Source organism: Rhodnius prolixus, unplaced genomic scaffold, assembly GCF_049639745.1.
Source record: "Rhodnius prolixus isolate KJV_2025 unplaced genomic scaffold, Rpr scaffold_4, whole genome shotgun sequence".
Classification (NCBI taxonomy): domain Eukaryota; kingdom Metazoa; phylum Arthropoda; class Insecta; order Hemiptera; family Reduviidae; genus Rhodnius; species Rhodnius prolixus.
In genome coordinates this window covers 8,559,751-8,582,557 of record NW_027411614.1, presented here as the reverse complement: position 1 = coordinate 8,582,557, position 22,807 = coordinate 8,559,751, and the positions used below count along the sequence as shown (strand labels likewise).

Here is a 22,807-nt window from a genome sequence, read left to right as displayed (position 1 = left end):
AACTCTGAAAGTGCACAGTTTACAAAGTTCATAATTCTTCTAAATTATAGAAATATTATTTGTTGATCTAATGATATACTTTTTCTATACAGATAAATATGTTTAAATACTCATGAATTTCGACTGCCCCGGCAAAGCTGCAACAAGTTGTAGAACATAACAAGAGTTAACAATTCAAAGGGGTACCTGTGACACCTTTTAACTGGGTCTCATACATATGTCATTATTTGCAAACCATTGGAGCAAAGGATATCCGGCAAACCCAAAATTTAGAAGTCGTTAAGAAAAATTGTTTAAAAAAAAAAGACTAATGCCTTTAAGTTCAACTTCACTTGGAAAAGTTAGAAATTTCGCTCAGAATTCTGATTTCAATATGTACTTTGGGTGATTAATAATTCAGGATTGTGAATGAGAGTAAGTTGGCATAACTTCGGCTCAGCTCTAAAAAGTTCACTTTTAAGGCTAAGTTTTTATTTTAACAGGGATTAATTCTGTAAACGGCCTTTTTTCCCCTTATTTTGAACCAAAATCTTTAAATAATTACTTAAACAGCAGGAGCCATAAAAATGAGAGTCTAGAATCTTTATTATCTGTCTGTTTCTGGCAACAAAAAAACTTGCAGCTAATTTACTTTTTGTTTTCAACTTGCTGTAAATTAAAGCACTTCTTACTCAGTATATTTATGTAATTAGCATTTTTTCTTGTTGTTGTTCTCCGCTGAATATTTATCTTTAAATTATTATCTGTTTTGCTGCAGATCGAATGAAGTGTTAACACAATATTGAACTCCATATAGTCACTATGTGTACCTGTAAATGTAACTCTGTAATATGTAAGCAAATTATGTGATTTCGTTGTTTACATAGTGCATAAATTATAAAAAGTTTAGTTAAAGTTAAAAACTATATAATATATTTATTTTATTTATTACTTGCTGGTTGCTGGTAAATGCTGATGTAAATGCACCCTTACACTACAAGCTTCTCACTATGAAAATTGTAATTTTGTGCAAGCAATCATGACTCTTATTATTATAAGTTCTATTGCTTAAATTTTTTACTAGATGGTAAGTTATAACGTAAACAAATATTAAAAAATCGACATCGGAAGAACAGCTGCAAATGCTCTCTTAAACAACAGTTTCAGTTTGCTTTGCACACCAACATCCACCCAGATACTGGATGACCTTATTTAATGCTTTTTAAAGTAGGATTACATCTATCTAGTCTCATCGTGAACATCTTAATAATCTAATAATTTAATGAAACAAATACAATAAATTGAAGGGGAGAAAAGCAATTGCACTCACCAGCTCTAGGTACATAGATGTTCAAGTAGAGGCAATCCTCGCTTTGGTTCACCAACAACGGAAGTACCCTCTCTAGGAAAGCAACTCTACCTCTCGGTAATTCCAACAATGCTTCCGTTCTGTTGGCCACATGTGGTGCTCTCTGTGGACAGACTGGTGAAAATGTGTCAGCTAGACGTGGACTTCTCCACATGCTTGGCGTCACCGGCGGCATATATCGTAACGAGCCAAGCGGTGGCGTGGCGTACGGCACGCCGAGGAATACCTCGACTGGCGGGTGCTGAAGCACCAACCCTCTTAATGGCCCGTATTTTGTACGCACCACACGCGTACTGTACTTATGTCCAACAGCTGTACTTCTTATACATACACTGCATATGTAGACAACTATAATTATAGCAAAATCTGTCCACATTTCAAGAGTGGCTCCACCATTTATTGAGGTTTGTGTTGTCGTTATGGTTGAGGTTTTTAGTTGACATTGTTTACTTTTTTCCACCAATCAGAAATAGTATTCATAACTCTACATCCAGCTCTACTTTTGCTATCCTCCATTGCCTCTATGTACAAGTCTTATTTCAGTTAACATTCAGTTTTAACAAAGTACTGCCTTTCTCTTCCTTCTAAATATTTCCACCATCATTAACAAGGTTGTCTTCATCTTCCATACAGTTTCTCTTGCTTCTTTCTTCGCTTTATTTCGTAACCGGGTCTTCACTTATTCACTCTTTAATCACCTGTGAACATACCAACAGAGAAGGCATTAATAAATATAAGAAAAGCAGAACTAAAAGATTTGTTTTTTAATATTACACTACGCTACCCTAACTTTAAGTACCACAGGTGGCACTGACAACTACACTGCCACTATACTCTCTTACTATGAAAGGAGAAGTTACCCAGCGGTAACATCCCCTAAAGTTCTTCATCAGAGAAGAGAATATATCTAGAAGAATGATCTAGAATGCAGCAAGATGATAAATGGCAAACAAGGAGATTGGAATGAGAATGTAAGTTTTGATCAATTTTTTATAGCGGATTAGGGCCACCTGACTTACAAAGTGAAAAAAGGTCGTGTCAAAGTACTTGGCAGGGTCTCAGAATAATTAATCATTCATAAAGACCTTTCCCTTCTCGTACTGCATAAACTAGCTGTAAAAAAAATGCCATCTGGGTCATACGTATTAGCACTAATGGTCAAATCTAATGGTAAAACTGTTCCCCAGAAGTAAATAAAGTGGGTTACAAGAGGTAGTTGAGAACATCGAAATTTCGAAAAGGTTGTAGATTTCAAATACTTGGGATTTATTTTAACCGAGAAGAATTAGTGAAGAGTAGATTGAAGGCAGGTAATAGGTCTTATTGGCCCTACAAAAAGTTGTTAAGCTTCCGAACTCTATCCAGTATGAAGATGGTAATACTGACGAACGCAAGCAAGACATGGGTGATCACAAAAAAAGAGATGGAAAGTCATTAAATGCTTGGGAGAGAGAGATCATTAAGGAAGGTCAATAGCCTAATTAAAGAATAAGATAATAGGTGCAAATTGAGAGAATCATAACAAGATCAGTTCTTAGCAGGGTGGATGCAGAAAAGAAGAGCAGTAGGGGCATAATGAAAGAATAGAGGAGTCAAAGATTTCCAAGAGTATGTTGGGCGGTAACCTGGGAGGAGCTAGAAGGAGAGACAGACCGATATCAGGTTGTAGGATGAGATGGAGTCGGATATGAGAATTCTCGGAATAAGAAAGTGGAGAAGAATTGCCTTGTTGAGAGAGGAGTGTTAGAAGAGGCTACAGTCGTTCAAGGACCGAGAGCCAATTAGGAAAGGAAGAAAATTATTACCATTTTCCTTATATTTTATTATTTTAGAATGTTTCAATTTTCATAAAATACGTAAAAAGATAAAGGTCAGCCCAAACTTCTAATTCAATATTTAAAAAACTCTACTTTTCTCGTTTTTCTCCTCTACTCTACATAGTTTCCATCCGTTCAATCAGGACCATCTAACATTTCTTTGGGGAATACTTGAAACTTTCTCGCACATAAGTTTCCATGTAAATAACTGGTGCTACATATAAATTGGACAAAACTTTGAACGGTAAATACGGTTGGGGAAACTGTAAAGGATTTATAACTAACAAGTAGACTTTTCTTAAAATATTTTCAAAGACGGTTGAAGAAGTTTTAAAAATATTTTTATTAGTAGAAGAATAACATTCAATATCTTCATAAAGTTTATAGATTTGCAAAAAATCCTTAAATTTAAACATTTTTCTTTCAGAGATCTGCAGCTTTAAATGGTTTATAATACTTGAAATAAAATACTTGTTGTGTCTTCTGTTCTGTTTGGTTTTAGCGTACGGAGAAGGTGAAGGTAAAACAGCTGAAGATGACCAAGTCCCCAGATCGAAAGCCTGGCAAAATAATGAATAAAAAATTTATTACTGAAATTTAGCAATAATCTTTATTCCCTTTGTAGTTATAAATCAGTACCAAAAAAGATGGACAATATTCTGCAATAAAAATCCAAAGAAGCTACTGGATTTAAAAATCTGTGATTCCCTTAACTGAGTTTATCGCCCCAAAATCAAAAAATTATTCTGTGACCCACCCTAAATCTATCCTCTGATTTAGGGCATAGTTTTGTTTTAAGATGAATAATGTCCAAAATTTTTTTTTTTTATTTATTTATTTATTTATTTGCTACCTGTATAAAAAATAAATATACACCAGGCAAATTGTTAATAGTAGAAGTGCAGTATAGGATGCGAAAACTGCCCGGCATAGCCGACGCACACCGCAACCGTAAGGACGCAGGAAGAGAGAAATCAGCCAGTGCTGACACTCTCGGGAATTCTAGTTGTGAAAAGGTCTAGGTTAGGAGATCACGAGGCCAACGTCGTTTCAGACGTCGTGGGGGATTATCAGGATGGGATGATGAGGAAAGAGATTGAGCTGTTGGATGGGGATGACAGGATAGGTTTTTGTGGAAATTGAGGAATCGTGAATGAATTGTTTCAGTGACAAAAGGAATATTTAGGTCTTTGTGAAGGATGATGTTAGTGACATAATAGGGAGCATTTACAATTCGGCGGAGGACTTTTTTTTTTTTTTTTTTTTTTTTTTTTTTTTTTTTTTTTTTTTTTTGGCGCATCAACAGCTGAGGTCATTAGCGCCCGGAGCTTTTTCCAGTGCACTGCCGGCCTCCGGACAGTGTTCTCTCGTTACAGACAACACTGTCCATCACCGGACAGTGAGCTGTAAGAAGCTCCTAGGAAGAGAAAATCTAAGGGTCAGCTGCTGGATTCGAACCCGGGACCTCCGCGTGGGAGTCCAGTATGCTAACCACATAGCTAATCCCGGAGGACTTTTGATTGGAGGGATTGGATGCGGGAGATATTGGAAGGTTTAGTTGAGCCCCACAGCTCTGATCCGTAAGTCCAGATGGGTTTAAGTAACGTCTTGTAGAGAGTTAGTTTATTAGGTGTGGTTAGTTTAGATTTAGGTCCCATCATGCGTCTTAGTTGTCCGTACCTTTGGTTTAGTTGTAGTCGTTTCAGTCTCGTGTGTGGATTCCACGTGAGTCTACTGTCCAAGTAGAAACCCAGGTAGCGTACTACATTCGAGGTAGGGATGGGATTGTTGAGGAAGAAAACACTGGGGCACGTTTGACGCCTGAGCGTGAAAGTTACTTGAACGCTCTTGCTTTCATTAATTTTTATGCGCCAATGGGTGCACCAGCTTTCAATTAGGTTGAAGTGCTCTTGAAGGAATTTTGAGGTTTCGGATGGTTCTGAGTGGGTAGAGAGGATGGCAGTATCATGCATGTTACAATGTCCAAAATAAGTGTATGTTCCTTTTACCAGATAGGACAGCCAATAGGCTTGAAGTTAGCAATTCAGTACACAACCAACTTCACTAGATTTGTACAACAAAGTAAAACTGTCTAAAGAAAGAGGGCAGATTGTGGAATGGATTACAAAATGATATTCACGGAATGTTTTTTTATTAATTTGCGAATTCTTCAAAATGGAGGAAAAATAGAGAATGTAGTCCAGTTTCTTCTTCTGTATCTTGTTTATTTTGTCATAATAAAGAGGGAATATTTTTATACATAATGTTTAATAAAGACATATTGTGTCTGAGTAATTTTTATTAAAACAATTTGTCGTTTATTTCAATAACATGGCATTTTTATAAGTTGTAAAAGGGTACATTTCTTTTTACCGAAATTTCATTCTGTTGTGATCATTTAAATTTATACGGCAATTTTTTTCACTTAAAGGAATATTTTTGTTCCCTTGCCCTCCTGTAATATAAAAAATTTCTTTAATTCAAAAAGATATAAGAGACAAACTGGTGCCATTCGTTCGCCCTTATTACCAGCTCTCTCTTCACCAAGGAAAAAAAGATGAAAATCTTTCGGTTCTAACTTTTGTTCATTACTACCAATGGTATTTCATTACTGTAATAAAAATGAAACAAACTTTCCGTTTTTTTTGTGATGGCGTTTCACTTTTAATAAGCATCATGTTTTTTTATTACACAGCTTTTATTGCATCCCATAACAATGTTTATTTATGGTTTACGATATTTTGCTAATTTTATTAGTTAGTATTTTTAGTTATTGTGTTTTGTAGGTTAAACTTTGAAATGGCATTGATTTTATTTGTATTTTTTATGGGAGTTGATTTTAGATGAAAATGTTTTTCAATTTAGAAATTATTGTAATCTACTAACTTTTAGAGCCAATCACTAAAGGTGCACTGTTTATTGAAATGACTCCATTCAGATTTAGAGGGAACCTCTATCTTTCTAGAACTAGTACACAATATTTTTCGCAAAAAGATTGTTCAGGTTATTAACGAAAGGTAGTTAAATTCAAAATTTAATCGAAAAAGGCAGGATCTGGTTGGATTATTGGTTTTTGTAATTATTAAAACTAACCTAATGAACCTTTATGCAAAATAAAATCAGTTATGTTCTGTGTTTTTACAGTTATATGAATTTTAAGTACGAATGAATTGTGCGTTAGGTAAAGGAGATTATAAAAGACCTTTACTATGAGAGGGGATAATCTTGTTTTTGAGATGCATGTTTTAAGAGGTAATCCCACATCTTTACTAAGGGGCTGTTCCTTCTAATGGGTGTTGAGGATTTATTTTTGAACTAGAACAAAAAATATTTGTTATCCGTAGCTGCTGCGGATTCTTATTTTACATTTTACCTTGGACAGAAGATAATAAATAATTTTATAAAAAAAAAAAAAAAAAAAAATTGTTCAGCTATTTTCATCATAAAATAAACAAAATATTATATAATTTATGTAATTAAACCTTAAAACAATTAAAAAATAAATAAGAAAAAAGATAAAAACTTAGAATCCAATAAAGAAAAACAATAAAAGAAAAAAGTTGTAAGTATATTGTAGATTTATATTTGTAAAAGAAAAGCGTCCTGAAAACTACTATCCAAACTTGTCACATAGTTTTTATTTTATTTCTTCTTTTTCCATTGTTTTATAACAAAGAGAGTTTTTCATGTCGTTCGAAGAAAATATTATTATAGCGTTATGTCAAACCGAGAGAAAGCGAAAAAAAGAAAGAATAGAAAAGTAAAATGAAATTTACCACGATTTATTTTGAAAAGGAAAATAATAAATAGACACATGAAATAGAAGAAAAACTAACCCCAAATGAAATGACAAGAGCAAGATAAAACACAATATATATGTAGTTATAATGATTTGTCAACTTGGATGTGCACAATGATGTTATTCTATTTGAAAACATAAGTATTTCTTTTCTTGTCCTTAGAAGGAGCTGGTGAGAAGTGGAGCCTTAAAGTGAATACAGTATGAGATAACTGCATTATGTAATAGTGAAGGTGATAGAAACTGACAATGAAACACTAAATAAACAACATTAATTTACATTCATGAGTCATAACTAGGCTGTTTAAATTAACATAATAATGGAAGAATATGAAAAGGGGAAAATCTCTAATTAATGAAGTAGAATTTCCAGTAGAATAATTTTCTTTGAACTCTGACTGAATTTTACAAACACATTCATAAAAATATATAAGTCACTGAACCATATATTATACTGAGATAGTATTTTTTTTTTTTTTTGTTTTCAGAGCGAAGCCTACCCATTTCATCATATAGACGTTCTCTTTATAGAATTCTCCACAAACTTTTTAAAACAAATATTTCAAAATGAGTGCATTGAGTTTAGCCGCACATTTTTAAAGAAAGCTGTTGGTGGTGTTTATTAATAAATATCTAGAAAAGAGAAGAAAAGTAACAGCTACAGGTTAAGGAATTTTTGACATCAACTTACTGGCAATTGCCAAGGAAGTATGCTAATGGAATACCAGGTTCAAACTTCCGACGATTCAACGTATTTTAGCTTTGTAATGGTTTTTGAGGAGATGTTGGTTGTAGATGTTGATGGATAAATAACACCTTAGTATCGGTATAAGATTTTATATATGTATATGACTGACTGCCAAAGACTGTATACTTTACACTACCAGAACAGAACAGACTCTGACTGACGTGGCTAAACGATGTGTACAACTGAAGTGTAAGACTTTTAACAGAATCTCCCTTTTGACTTTTCTCTCGTTTTTATATATATTCGCCGAGCCTCCATTCTCTGTTTGTCAAGGGGGCTGTCTCTCTCTCTCTCTCTGGTTAGAGTGGGTGAGTGGTGGGGTTTCACTACCCCTACGCTAGAGTGGATGAGTGGTGGGGTTTCACTACCCCTACAGCTTCCCTCCCCTCTCACCCCTCGAAAAAGAAAACTACTTTTCAAACACAGGCTGGGGAAAACTTAATAAATATCAAAAACCAAATTTGGCAAAATCGCTGGTGCTTTCAAACAGTAAAGTAAAAAATTCACAAAATACTACTTTGATTCATTTACTTTCTCTTACTGCATTAGAAAAGGATTGAGATTTTGTCAAATTTTCATCGATATATATCCGTTTTATGGTTCCTGAGTTCGAGAAAATTGGGTGAGTGTAAAAACACGTGTTTTTCTGAAACTTTATTTTGACTTAGTCCCTTCAGGAGACGCGACTGCTATGCACAAGAGTTCCTCAACCAGAATTATCATTTTACAAAATGGGATCCAACTTGTTCAACTTTTTTGTGTTCTTCGCAAACATTTTCTCTCAATTTTGTTTCCACATTGTACTCATATTGATCTAACCCTTTTATTAAAAAAATTTTTTACCGGAAAATTGATTTAGGAAACAGCCAGTAAATGGGGGCTTGATAGATTTCCCTTTATAGTAGGTTTTCAGTAAAATGTACTGTTCAGTATCTTATTTATTTAGAGGAGACAAACTAGTAGAACATTTTACAACAAAAAAAGTAGCACTTGACTTTAAATTTTTCCAAGATTGTTTCTAAAATTTGCATACTACAGATACAATAAAAACTAAAGTCTGTGTAAATAATTTTTCAATGACATTTTTTTACAGCGTTCTGAAGATGGATTTATTTTAGTCTATAAAATTTATCACACCATTCAGCATGGTAATGATGTTGCACTGAAGTCAGTCGAAGATTAAACAAAAAGAATACTAAAACAATTTTGTTAACGTTTAAGTGAAATAGTTATTCAATTAATTAATACGTTCATACGTGCATGAACGATTTTGAGTGAACGGACGGACGTGTAGGAAACTAAAATTGTAAACAGAAATACATGTTCAACTTATATAAATGTAAATAAGCATTGGTTTAAATAAGCAGAGAAGCGTGTCGCATGTTTTAGTGGCATTGTACGAGGTGACGGGGGTGACGGAGATACCGTGGAAACGAATCAGTAGAAGGACGGTGTGTGACCCGCCAGTTCTATCCATAGAGGGGACGAAGGAATATGGGTCGACATTGGATGATGGGGGGGGGTATACAGTCTGCGTAACAATCTATCCCACCCTCCTTGCTAATGCATCATGCATATGGAAATTTTGCTAGTTAATAATGATACAAACTGAGTGGATAGCGTTGCAGCGAGCCAGGGCCATATTCCAGAAGGTTTGCCAAACTGGTGGACTGGTGCATGCAGTGAAGGATCCCCTGGATCTCATAACACAGCATCCCTCTCTCAATCTCTTCTCTATCACTCTCTCTGAGCCAGTAATTCACAAATTCACTCATCTGAACCCACACCAAACACGAACATACAAAATTAGCATTTATATATATATAAGTCACAACGATATAATTTCTATATGTGTTGACTGATATAAATTGTATACAAATATATATATGTGTGTATAGAGATGATCTACACTAGTATGCTGGTGATGTGTTCTCTCATCAAACACCTAAACAAGTTACACTATCCCCTGTACTTATTTCATTAGCAGTTCATTGAAGCTGCACGGCCATTTACTCAGTATCGTCACAGTTTTCATTATTTTAATGAGGTAATTCAATTTTATTGATTAATTAAATAAAATTACCTTACCTCGCGTACTTTTTGTTTTTTTTTATCGGAATTACGTTTGAAATTGGAAAATAACTGAAAATAATGTTTCCATTTGCACTGTACACTACACACAGCTGATGTTAATTTTACAAGCTTTTTTTCCTTTAGGTACATTCACGTACCTTACTGGTTAGGACAAAATTTGGGACAGTTCAGGTTTGATTTTAAATTTGATATTTTGAATTCAACAATTTATTTATCATCTCAGATAGTTTTGTTTGTAATATGGCATCCCCTAAAACATCAGTTCATTTCTCAGAGAGGTAAATTTGAACGACCAATTTGCAGAACAAAGGGTTGGAAAAGCTTGCTTTCCCACCATAGCCACCTAAGAGTCTAGAACTGTTTCATTGCTTTTTTTTTTTGGCATCGTAGTTTCCATAGAAATAGTTTTTCTTTAATTGTCAAAGTTAGGTAGCCTGGTTCACTTAAAGGCGAGGTAGCTACTTGAACAGAATTACGTTAGATATGGGTTTGTTCGGATAGAATTTGAGTGTCCGACAGCTTTAAATCTTGAAAAGATTCCCTTATCAATGTCCAGAAAATGACATCTAGTTTGGTTAGCGCCGCAGTCGCCAGTTGTGAGACTATAAGGAAAAAATTATTTTTTTTTCTAATATTGTTGCCCCAAATGTTTGTAACCAAAGCCCACAAGAGCGACATGTTGAAATTTATAAATAATGGAAAGAAAACACGTTAAAGATAAGAAATTTCTCAAACAAAGACAATTCATAATAACTTCTATTTGTTTTCATTTTCAGAAACTCCATCAATGTTTTATGACAACCCTGTGTCTACCTCCGGTGGCAAGTATTACCAAAGTTTGGCACGTTTCCCAATGAGAGGACTGAGAGAATGGTTCATATCAAACACATAATAGTTTAAAAATTAACACAAATTTTTCACGACTTTCATTTAAACTTTACAAAGAAAATATAAAAGTAAGCATATTTTAGCATTGTAGCTCTTGTTGAACATATTTTTGAACAATGGCTGAAACAAGTAATCTGAACGGGCAGTATATTTGCAGAAAGATCTGTACCCAACATTTTGAAAAATGATTTACAAATAATATTTTTCTTTGGTAGTTCTCCTCCCATTAACATTATTTATGTGTGTTTGTGTCAGCAGTTAAAAAGAGAGGAAATATATCGTACTAATTAGAAGACTAAACATAACTTGAACATAGTCCAGGCTTTGTAGCTGGAAAGCTCCAAAAATTTACAACAAGCAGTTGGTTCGCTTGTAACTCATTAGCGTTTATATCAGCAGTTTATAAAAATGGAATAAAATCTTTTTGTTAGCAGCGTACCAGTTATACCATCTGATTAAAAAAAAAGAAGAAGAGTAATAACTTCTAAAGAAATTAAATTATTAAATAATGCTCTGAAAGAAAGCTCTAAACCACCGCTGGTAAACTACAAAGTAATGTACATCCATGGCTTTTAATGTGGTTTTTACATATTTTTTGTTTTTGTTTTTAACCAGCTGACTTAGCAGGAAGCAATGATGTGTGCACAAATGGTAATACATTCAGATAATCTGGTAATAAAATGCTTAGGAACACCAACTGTTGTTTACAACGTTCTTATTTGTAATTTGTACGTTTGTACATGTATCAAATAGCTGTGAAAAGCAATATGGAGCGAGGAAGTGTATCTCTTTTTCTTTCTTTTTTATAAATTTTTTTAAATTTTTAATTGCTTCTTCTATTTCCTAGATTTAATTACTTCCTTTAATTTCTGATAAAACGGAAGATACCAGCCATGCCCAAGGTGAACTCCTTTCATTTCCATGGTGGTGTCACAGAAAGATAGCAGAGACTAAATCACTGATAGCTTTTTGGGGAGACCAGGAAATTTTAAGATTTGAGGCTATAAAAACAGAAAAAACTAGATAACTTTGCAACAAGTTTCCTTCTAGAAATACTAAGAATATAATAAGTGAAACAAAAAATCAAAGAAACAAACGGCAACTTCTCCTCATAAAAAAAGAAGGAGTAAACCTGCCTTGGGTCGTTCGACGTCATAAAATTTCGGCTTCTAACTAGCCATGTTTTGCAAAACATAGGCCAGCTGTGTCGAGTGTCTCCAGATGTTACTTAAATGAAATGACCGAGTGGACCACATTCCTCTTCACCAGTGGGGATGAAGAGCTCAAGTAGACATCCTCGTAGCTAAACTATAAATACCTAGAATGACTAAGAGGTCTTAATTCACTTGGAGACCACATAAGATAATACTCGTACATCAAAATAACTGGTGATGAATTCATGGACTTTGTAAAAAGGAGAGATTATTCCGACCAGAACTGTAAAGGATGTTCAAAAATTATAGCTTCTTTTGGCTGCACTGGGAACCTAGGACCTACCCCTTTTTCTATTCTAATCTCTTTCTATTAAACAAGAAGTATCGCGCTCGTCAAATTTCAAAAATGAGTTCTCTCGATCAGTCTGAAATTTTTTGTTTTTAAAAATCAATCTTTTCCACGGCGCATGTGTGTAAATATAAATTAATAAAACATTCAAAAATGGTCACTAACTTGGCATGCCATTTTGAAACTACTCTCGATCCCAAAGAGACTCCAGTCAAACACACTTTAGGGACCTACCATTTTTATTTGTAAAGATTTCTCAAAGAAATTTATTTTGCTGAAAGGAATGACTTTTTTTCACATCCAACACTACAGAGTTTACATCAGTTTACTTTGGCGTTGATAATATTAAGGTAACTGGAATTCCAAATGGGATACTCACAGCTAAGCCAGAAATGCGACTTTACAAAATAAGATTCTACAACCTATTTCTTAAAAAAAACTCCATTAATTTAATTAAAAGTGTTTTTCTTTTTTTTAATACATTAAACAACCACTATTACTTGAAATATTCTTCAAGTTTGAAGTTTCATAAAAAGTTCTTCATTAAAAAAGAAGACAGACAGGTACTTACTTTAATCAGTTTAATCTCAGGCTTCACCTTAATCCCCGTCAACCCTATTCATTGTTGTTAAACTTAAAATTTGTCAATTACAATTTTAATACATTGTAGCGAAAAGAAATTAGTGTGATTCTTTCACTGGAGCCAAGGAACACTTTATTTCCAACATCTAGAAGATTTTATTGTATTGATTTATGCCAGCTGAATTCATAATAAGTATCATATGTAATATTTGTAAGTCTGGAGCCAGATTGATGCTGGGATTTTGGACGTTCTACTCAGTCTCTCCTATCATTTATCTTGGAGCATTATGGTGCCCTAAAGTTATTATACACCCACACATCTCAATGTGGTTTTTGTAGAACTCCGCTTGACATACGAGTACAAATCTAATGAATAGTATAGGTTAAACAAGAAAAATCTCTATTTTATATAAGTTATGAACAGAAAGAAAAATAAAACTTAATTTTATAATCCTTAATTGGAATTAATAAAAATATAAGAAATAAGTAAACATAATTAATTCTTAGTTATAAATAACTTTAAAGAAGTATCTAACTTGAAGGAGAAATAATTGGTGTCTTCTTTCTATAGGGCATTTAGCAAGGATGAAAACTCAAAAATCTACCCAGGCTGCTGAAAACTAAGTATGTCTAGCGTACACAAAGAATCCATAGATTGAGATCGAAATTGATAAAATCATAGTGAGCTTAAGAAATCCAAAAGTACCTTCCTTGGGTCCAGATCTGCAAGATGTAGCATTGGATAAGGACTACTTGAGGTATTTGATAAGAAATCCAAGACTCAATTGTAGCGTCAGCCAAGATGATTAGAAAATAGACTACCCAACTAATTGCTTCAGAGAAACATCTAAGGTCTCAACCATCCAAATCTTCTCAGTTTCTGCGGTCAATATTGCTAACAGTATTCTTTAAGTTTGTAAAATAATGTTCTAAATTGCCAACAAGGCCATTAACTACATCATTCAGTCCAGCTGGTTTCTATCCCGAAGCCCTGGCTCCACAATCTTATTCTCTACGTCCAATATCCACCATTCTACTAGAGCACTATTTGTCCTCCTATCACATAGAAACTATATTTTTGACTCCTCCTGCTGTTGTTCATCTTTCGCCGAACTACATGACACTATTATAAAGAATATTGGCTCCGCAACGGTCCTTTTTTCTTATTGCCTTGTAGGATTTGTGCTGTAATCGAAATGTTCCACAACTTTGCTAACGGCAGATCACTTCCAGCTATTAACAGATGTTTATTTAAAACCGATGATGTATTTTTATCTTGCTTGTATTTAGTAAGTTTTTTTTTTGTAGTTAAGTATGTCTCTAGTATATAATTATACTTTATGTACTCTTTGTTTATGCCATCCATTGCTAGATGAGCAAAATATTTGGGTTTACTCTAAGCAAGAGTTAACCAGGACATCCAACCGGCGGTTAGAATACCCTTCTTCAAGAAATATATCTTAGTAAAAAGGGAACATCTACTTTACACTGCCAATTATTTGTGTTCCGGGCCAAGATACCAAGGGATTTCTGCTTGATAAAGAGAGCAAGAAGAATAAAAAGAAACGTTGCCAATCAAGGCATTCTAAGGAAGCACACCAATAATAATCTCAAGGAGCACAGCCTCTTCAGGCTTAATGTAAATCTTTTCAACAGAAAGAAAGAATTTAAATACGAAACTAATTAATTTTACTTTTTAAAATAAATAAATGAATGCCAACTTTAAATTATGTTACTAAAGATAAAACTTAAACAAAAAAATGAAAGATTGATGTGATTTAGTAGAGGTTGAAAGCTGGTTGATACCCTAAGTAATTATGAGATACTGCAATGCAGATAAAAGTGATTCTAAAACAGAATGCTATCTCGTTTTATTTATAGTAGGCCTCTGTTTAAAAAATAAAATAAATGAAAGGTGAATTGAAGAAGTATTATCTGTTTAAATTAATTAGTTAAATAATCATACTAAATGGTTATAATAATATTTTTAAAAGAAAAACATCTGATATTGTCATTTAAAATTTTGTTTTTTCCAGAATTTGGATGATGAATTCAATTTTAATATCTAAACATGATTATGGAAGATTATTAAAAAATCCTAGCAACACTTAACTGTAAATTGAAAGTTACCCAGAATAACATCATTTCAATGTTGTCACTGGACCCAAATCTACTGTTTACTTGCGACAGAACATAAATGTTTAATAATCCTGGAGTGTTAGTTAGCTAAAATTAATATTAATATTAAAATTAATTACTAAATATTCTGCTTTCAATATTGGGATCCTAGAAATGAATAAATAAATTTATATGATGATTTACTCGAAACGTAATGCAAGTCATTCTTTAATGAAAGTAATCTTGGTTGCTCTACTTTTATTTTTTTTTTAACTTTCAGATAGGGAGAAGAGTTAAATTCTTTTTGCTGATCGAAGAAGTGGAGACAATGTTCTCTCTTGGAGTAATTCTGAACTCGCTTAACAATGTTCAGCTCTTGGAGTAATTATTGGAGAAAGTGAATTAAAATAAGGAAGTTCTTTATAAACTCATAATACTAAATTATTATTATTTTTTTAGTAATGTGTACTATTTACTTAATGGTTGGCACCGACATTAGTCAGAGCTTAATGCAAACGGTACATGAACAACTGAACTGCTAGCTTCGGAACTGAGCTGCAAAGTACTGCACTTCTTCTGTTGCTGATTTCTGGTCAGTCATTTATACTATGGACAGTTCTCCCAATTAAGTTTACAATGCCAATGGAAGCTTTGTAGACATGAAGTGGGAATTACGAGATGTTCTCATTAGAAATTCCATAGGCCGAGGTGAATGGCGCTTTTAGAGACCTCTGTTTTCAAGCCACCTTAGTAGCTGTGCAATCCCTCCAAATTGCTGCCAGTAATGATCCTCTAGTCAGTCGTATAGGCACTTCAAACTGCTGCCTCTGTTACACTGGGAACAGACTTGTAACTCCAGAAGATATGGTGCAAATAAAAATAAATAATGACGAAAAATTAAAAAATCCATAATAATTTCTTTATAAATATATTTTAAAGAAAAGCAGAATTTAGAAAAACTAAAAAAACAGTTTTTTGAAATAAATTAGACAAGTCCATATAAATTTAAGATTAAATTAACAGTTTGATATTGACATATAAGAATAATACCTATTATCAAATTTTGTAATTAAAAAGGAATGGGCTGGAGATATTGCCCATGAATTAAAGGGATATAAGAGAAAAATTAAATTTAAAAAAGTTTAAATAAGGTAGGAACGATATGGAGTACAAATTATTAAATTCTGTTAGTAAAGAAGTTTTGCGTATGGAGGAGTTAGTTCCCTTCTATTGGACTAGATGGTGTATGTGTTCAGTTAAAATGAATCCAATGGTGACACCACAATATTCTGCCAGTACTGAAAGGTCAGGGTTGGTGAATCTATTGGCTAACACTCAATTCATTCACTCAGTCAAACTTATTCCAATGTTCACCCAACGCTGGTCTTCACATGATTTCTAACAGAGGCCCAGAAATTGAGCCATAAGATTAGAAAAAGTTTTGTTAACTTAAGTTTTCTTCTACAGATTCTTTCTTCAATCCATTTTCCTCTTAACCTCCCCTGCACTAGATCTACCATTTCCTTCTCTGTATACCATCGCTTCACTGTTGTGTCGGGCAAAAAGACTTTGTTTTCCCTAGCCTAGAGCACTCTCGTAACACTTTCTTGTTCGGTCCACCGCCTCAGGCTTATCTTTTGCAAGAATTCAAAGCTTCTTAGCCTTTTTTTTTTTATAGTTTGCCTTGAAAAATGGTTCTCTTTAACATTCTCAGTTGTTTCCTTAGGATCCTCAATTCTTATTCTGTCCAAACTAGTATTCTTTATCCATTGTTGCTATCCTTTTGCTTTGCGCACTGAGAAGAGGTCCAAGTTATAGAAAAATAACAAATTTACATTTTAGTCTCATACAATTTTTGTTACCTTCTTCGACTTACCATTTCCTCTCCTTTTTTCTCCTCCCTGAATCCCCTTTTTTCCAACAAAATCTCAAATTCTTAAGCCAGCTTTCTCCTTTCATTCTTTAAGATTCTATTTCCACTTAAGCCTCAGTAGCCATAATGCTTTTTTGTCGAAATTAATTTTCATGTACTAATTCTCGCTATAAACTACAGGTTCATATAACCTTCTAATCATGGTGAATAACATAACTGAGCGATTTGAATAGTAAAATCAAAGAGAAGGTTACGGATGAATTTCGATTAATAAGAATGCATTCATGATGACTTACATGAAATGTTAAGTATGTTAACTTTTGTTAATTTAACTACAAATAAGACTATTAACCATTTAGACAGGTCTAGCCAGCATGATTTTTCTTTTTATTTAGTATTGTACTGAAAAATTATGGAAAACAAGCTGCAGCACGGAAGTTACAGATGTTACTGTGTAAATGGTAGATTACCCTAGGAGTTTTCCGCTTTGTACACATAAAGAAAAATGCGGAATGAGAGACAGAGAGAGAGTACTAGTAGAACTATAGTTTAGCGTGCACTAACAGTGCACAGCGGCCTGTATTTTTCCCACTTCCTATGGGCGCCCATTGTCTAGAAAACTATTCCCATTCCCCTCTAGTATTATCGCTGTTCAATCGTATCAACCAAACGGAGCATAGTGCTAGCGGCTCCAGCGTTTGGAATTCTCTCTGTACAACAATGCTCGCATAACTATAGCAATATAAAGGCGTCTTTGTGGTCGGCCATGTTTCCATATCTACGGCGAATTATTATTATAAATACTTTTCATATTTCTTTAGCACCAGTTTTATTAATAAAATATTTATTCTCGGACAACATTGATTACTAACAATTTTTAATTAAGGTTAATTAAATTAATAGCTGATTATTTAGTTTTATTATTACCATTAAAATGATATCATTATTACATGATGAAGCGTCTGCCTGAACTTCTTCGTTTCATCCTCAACAAAAATCGAGTTGATTGTGGCCACAATCCTTTCCTTCATTTTTAGAATGTAAAACAAAACTGGAACCTTTGTTTAATAGATTCTTAATCCCATCAAATCCTAACTTAATAAAATACTAAAAATATAATTATTTGCAGAACTATTGGTAAATACAGTGATAACTGTACTTCTAACAATTCATTTATAACTTTTATGCTGCTAATCAAAGAGAACTTTAACGAGAATAATTGGTGATGAAGAATCTTTCTTCACTTAGAATTATGCCTTCGCATTGGCCAAGAGAAAAGCACCATGTTCCAATTGTGTTTCCCTCACCTTTTCTTGGGTTTTGTGAATTTCACATTCTCGTGACTAGTCACTTCGCTTCATTCTAATCTCCCTGAAGAATAATTTAAGTATTGGCAATAAATCTATTTCCAGTACATATGCTCATTCGTAGGTGCCCCTAAAAGGTACCACAATTCTAATTGCCCCCTGAGGGATGACCAAATTTTAAGGCTCCTCCACTGTTATCCGTTATTTTATTAGCTACCATATTCCTCCCTCCACCAACAGAACTTACCCTTATCCCTTTATCACTCACCTGGGATCTGCAGAGGTAGTTAATGATAGCAAATGTTCAGGATGGCAGTCCTAAAAGTAAATCAATTAACCTCACACCCTTCTGCCTCTAAACTTTCGTTTAAAAACTTAGCGACACTTTTCTTACCTTGATTTCCATTATATTGTTTGGAAGTAAAAGAAAGCCTTTACCGCTTGTATTTCCTGGTCTTGCCCAAGCATTTTTAGTGAAACGCATCGCAAAATTAGCGATCTCTCGTAATTAGAGACAGAATATGTTCTAGAGAAGTACAGAACTCACTTTTTAGGTACACCTTCGAATGAACATAAGTATTGCCAACTATTAAATTGTTTTGAAAACTATTAAACAAAATTAAGTTAAAGATTCACAAATATTTGACCGCCGCACACATTTGAAGAAATAAAAGTCTAGATTTCCATCCACCTCCAGTGATGGAACGCTTGCCGCTGGAGAAACTTTTTGTGCAACATTATCAGTATAACGAACCCAGCCAACTGGAAATTATTCTTGTAGTAGTGATATACTCGTAGCATATATCTGTGTGTTTGTATAAGAGCGAATGAGCGAGGATTTTTTGTTTTTGTGAGAGTCTGTATGTGCAGGGATATTGGGATGAGTTTTAGAGAGATGTGAGATATTACCAGTTCCCACGGACACCACTGTCGGGCCGGCGGCGGGAGTCATTCATTTTGCAGTCTGTGCGGACGGACTGGCATGCCGCTAGTTACAAACAATCCTCCCTTCGGGATATTTCATTTCTTCTTTATGCATATATTTTGTACATTAAAAAAAATATATATATGCATATAAATACATGTGTATGTGTGTTTTTATGAAACGCAAAAGTAACATTAATCCAAGCAATAACCAAAATAATCTCACAAACCATCTTCATATTATGAACATAAATTAAATAAACAAACGAAAATAAATTAAATTAAATACGAAAATGAAACGAAAATTTCAAAATGATTCAGTAATCAATAAATCCATCAATAAATATGGTTTCTAAAATGTTATTAACTATTTATAGAAAATAATTACATTTTCCTAGCTAAGCAGACCAATAAATATATTACATTGCTTTATTATATATAAATAATAGAATGCTCATTGAATATTTCTAGAGATTCAATCTAAATTCGTTTAACACATGCATCTTAAACTACTTAAAATTGAATTGTTTTGGTCCCATTTATCTCTTAAAATCACTCTAAGGGATCAAAATAAAGCAAAAATAGGAAGATCAACTCTCCTCACTCACTTAAGGAATAAAAAATGTAAGAGGTAAAAGAGCAAAAATATGTTATTATAATATTAAAAAAAAACTGAAAAATGCAATATCCGGTATTTTAAATTTTTAAACCGGCACTTGTAAAGAAGGATGTGGAGGAGGCATAGAACTCAAGGCGAAGGGGAGGAAGACTTAAGGAAATTTCAAGATTTATTCTCCCTTCTTTTCACGCTGCTTTTAGAATATATTTTTTAATATCCTTCGACTTTATATAAGTATATATATAAAAGAAAACACCATTCAGAACGGAAGTTCACACACATGGCACGAAATCATAAGATAAAGTTTTTTTTTAATAGATTACTGAAGCTGAAAACTACAAACAATTGAAGGAGAGATTTATTGTATTCTCAACTAGCAGAAACGGTCATGACAGCATATGGAATCTTATCGATTGTAACGTTAAGTTTAATTTAATCTAGCCGAGGAACTTATCACCAAAGGATATTGCTAATCTCCGCCTCTCCTTCGAAGTCCTAAATCGAAGATCTCCTGTGCTCACTCATACCACTTCCTCAGAGATAAATCTCTAAGTTATAATTTATAATATTCATACAAACTGTTTAGTTGACTTAATATTGTAAATGTTCAATAATTACCATCTCCTCCGGAGCTCCCCCGTTTCTCCTAATCATCCGCGACTGTAAATTAACAAGTAAATAAAAAGGGATAAAATGGCATAAGTGACATGTGATGAGGTTTCACTTTATGGCGTTAAACAGTTCGGATGATCACGATTCAGATGAAGACCACACATCACTAGTCTATAAAACTACTTAGGTCCTAGCAAACTTTGATTTGTTAGGTAAGTTCAGATTGTTTGATTCTTTTAGGCATGCGAAATCGCCAGTTGTTTTCCATTCTTTAGTCCATTTATAAAAACACTTGGTAGCGTACTATTCAGAATTAAGAAGCAGCGTATAATTTAATTTAACAAGAGAGGAAGTTTGTCAAGATAGAAATGTGGTAAAAATACATTTTTGCTAGTTCAGCTTTATCTTTTATTTTGTGCACCACTTTTTTAGTATGAATAGTTGTACTTGAAGATGGATCATCATTAGCGAAATTTTCAAATAAAAAGAAGATCCAAACCATAGGATCAGATCACATTCCAAATTTGCTCTTATTAAGCATTAATTTGATTATTTTCGAAGAATATATTTGTGAATTAAGTGAAAATATCGGACCTTCCAAAGAAAAATATTCTGAAAAACTCACTCTAGTTCCTAAACCCATTCGAGCAAAGTATAGTTTGTCACGTAATAACGGCTAAACATTCAATTTATCCATCAATCGGAAGAATTATTTGTCTTTTTTAAGGAATTTATGTTGAACAAATATCTATTGGGAAGTAAAAAATGATTCTAGACTCTGGTGGTTCTCTAGCCAAGAGGGAAACTAATTAAATAGATAATTTCATAATAAAACACAAGTTATCAGATGAAATAGAAGTAACCTTATTAAATTATGTATTATTGATTCCCCAAGTTATACTTTTCAGCAGATTTATTAAAGGTAAAGTTAAAATTAAGTTTTTGTAAAATAATGTTTTACTTTTCTAATTAGCAAACTATTTTCTAGTTTGTCCAGGATAGTTGTTACTTCTACTCACAATGTTTTATTCTAACTAAGAATGTAACTAAGAGAAGTTATTAGAAAACGTGAGCTCCATGAAGATGGTCTCCAATTTGGTAACTTCTTTGCAGTTTTAACTTCAACAAGAGTTAGTAATAACACAGACTTCAACGGTATATTTCTATGGTAAATGTGATTAGAACTTATACAAAACTTGAAAAAACGTGAATGCCAATCATCCAGAAATAAACTTCATTAGTCAAGATGGCTCAGCTGAATTTCGAGGTTTGGTTGAAAGTATAGATTGTGAATACATTTGTAGCCAGAGGATTAGAGGGCGAAGACACGTTTTGGTATATTTTCAAATGAAGGCAAATATTTTTAGTGCTGGCCATAAAAGTAGGTGGCAGAGACAGAAAAAGTAGAAATCCAGACGAACTGGAAGCCAATTCGCTGATTTCCACTTGTATTTTATCTTGCATTTTCCAAATAAAGGCTACCCTTTATGTTTATTTCAACGCTGACCATAAAAGTAGGTGGCCGAGACAGAAAAAGTAGAAATCTAGACGATTTAAAAGCCAATTCGGTGATTTCCACTTGTATTTTATCTTTCATTTTCCAAATAAAGGCTACCCTTTTATGTTTATTTCAACGCTGGCCATAAAAGTAGGTGGCAGAGACAGAAAAAGTAGAAATCTAGACGATTTAAAAGCCAATTCGGTGATTTCTCCTTGTATTTTATCTTTCATTTTCCAAATAAAGGCTACCCTTTATGTTTATTTCAACGCTGGCCATAAAAGTAGGTGGCAGAGACAGAAAAAGTAGAAATCTAGACGATTTAAAAGCCAATTCGGTGATTTCCACTTGTATTTTATCTTTCATTTTCCAAATAAAGGCTACCCTTTATGTTTATTTCAACGCTGGCCATAAAAGTAGGTGGCAGAGACAGAAAAAGTAGAAATCTAGACGATTTAAAAGCCAATTCGGTGATTTCCACTTGTATTTTATCTTTCATTTTCCAAATAAAGGCTACCCTTTATGTTTATTTCAACGCTGGCCATAAAAGTAGGTGGCAGAGACAGAAAAAGTAGAAATCTAGACGATTTAAAAGCCAATTCGGTGATTTCCACTTGTATTTTACCTTTCATTTTCCAAATAAAGGCTACCCTTTATGTTTATTTCAACGCTGGCCATAAAAGTAGGTGGCAGAGACAGAAAAAGTAGAAATCTAGACGATTTAAAAGCCAATTCGGTGATTTCTCCTTGTATTTTATCTCTAATTTTCCAAATAAGGCAGCCTTTTATGTTTATTTGAGTTTTTAATGATGAAAACTATATTATATTCCCTCCTGCACATCAAGTTCTAATCACATTCTGTTCTGTGAGAATTATTTGTCTTCCTCTACTAGGTCTAGTCTATTAAAGCACTAAATTCTCGCAGCACATCCAGACTCTAATGACTTTTGCTGCTCCAACAATCGTTTGATTGCTGGACTCATGTAGTATGTATTTGGTTGCATGGCAGGATCATTGTCTGCCTCTCCGATGTTTGTGTCATCTTCTTCATTGTAGAGTACATCCCATTTGACTTCA

The 22,807-nt window shown here is 33.6% G+C and overlaps 1 protein-coding gene across 4 annotated transcripts in view; it reads right to left on the bottom strand.

Annotated features, from left to right (window-relative positions):
* Window positions 1-22,807, bottom strand: part of Nlg2 (Neuroligin 2) — a 512,997-nt gene that overhangs the window by 388,571 nt on the left and 101,619 nt on the right. For 2 of the 4 annotated variants that reach the window (XM_074131290.1, XM_074131291.1), the window contains exon 2: window positions 1,310-2,046. In XM_074131290.1, the coding sequence (XP_073987391.1) occupies window positions 1,310-1,724 (415 nt within the window). In that variant the 5' untranslated portion in view covers window positions 1,725-2,046. Of the gene's footprint in view, window positions 1-1,309; window positions 2,047-3,636; window positions 3,726-12,768; window positions 12,956-22,807 lie in introns of those variants that run through there. The other 2 variants (XM_074131292.1, XM_074131289.1) reach the window with 2 other exon arrangements.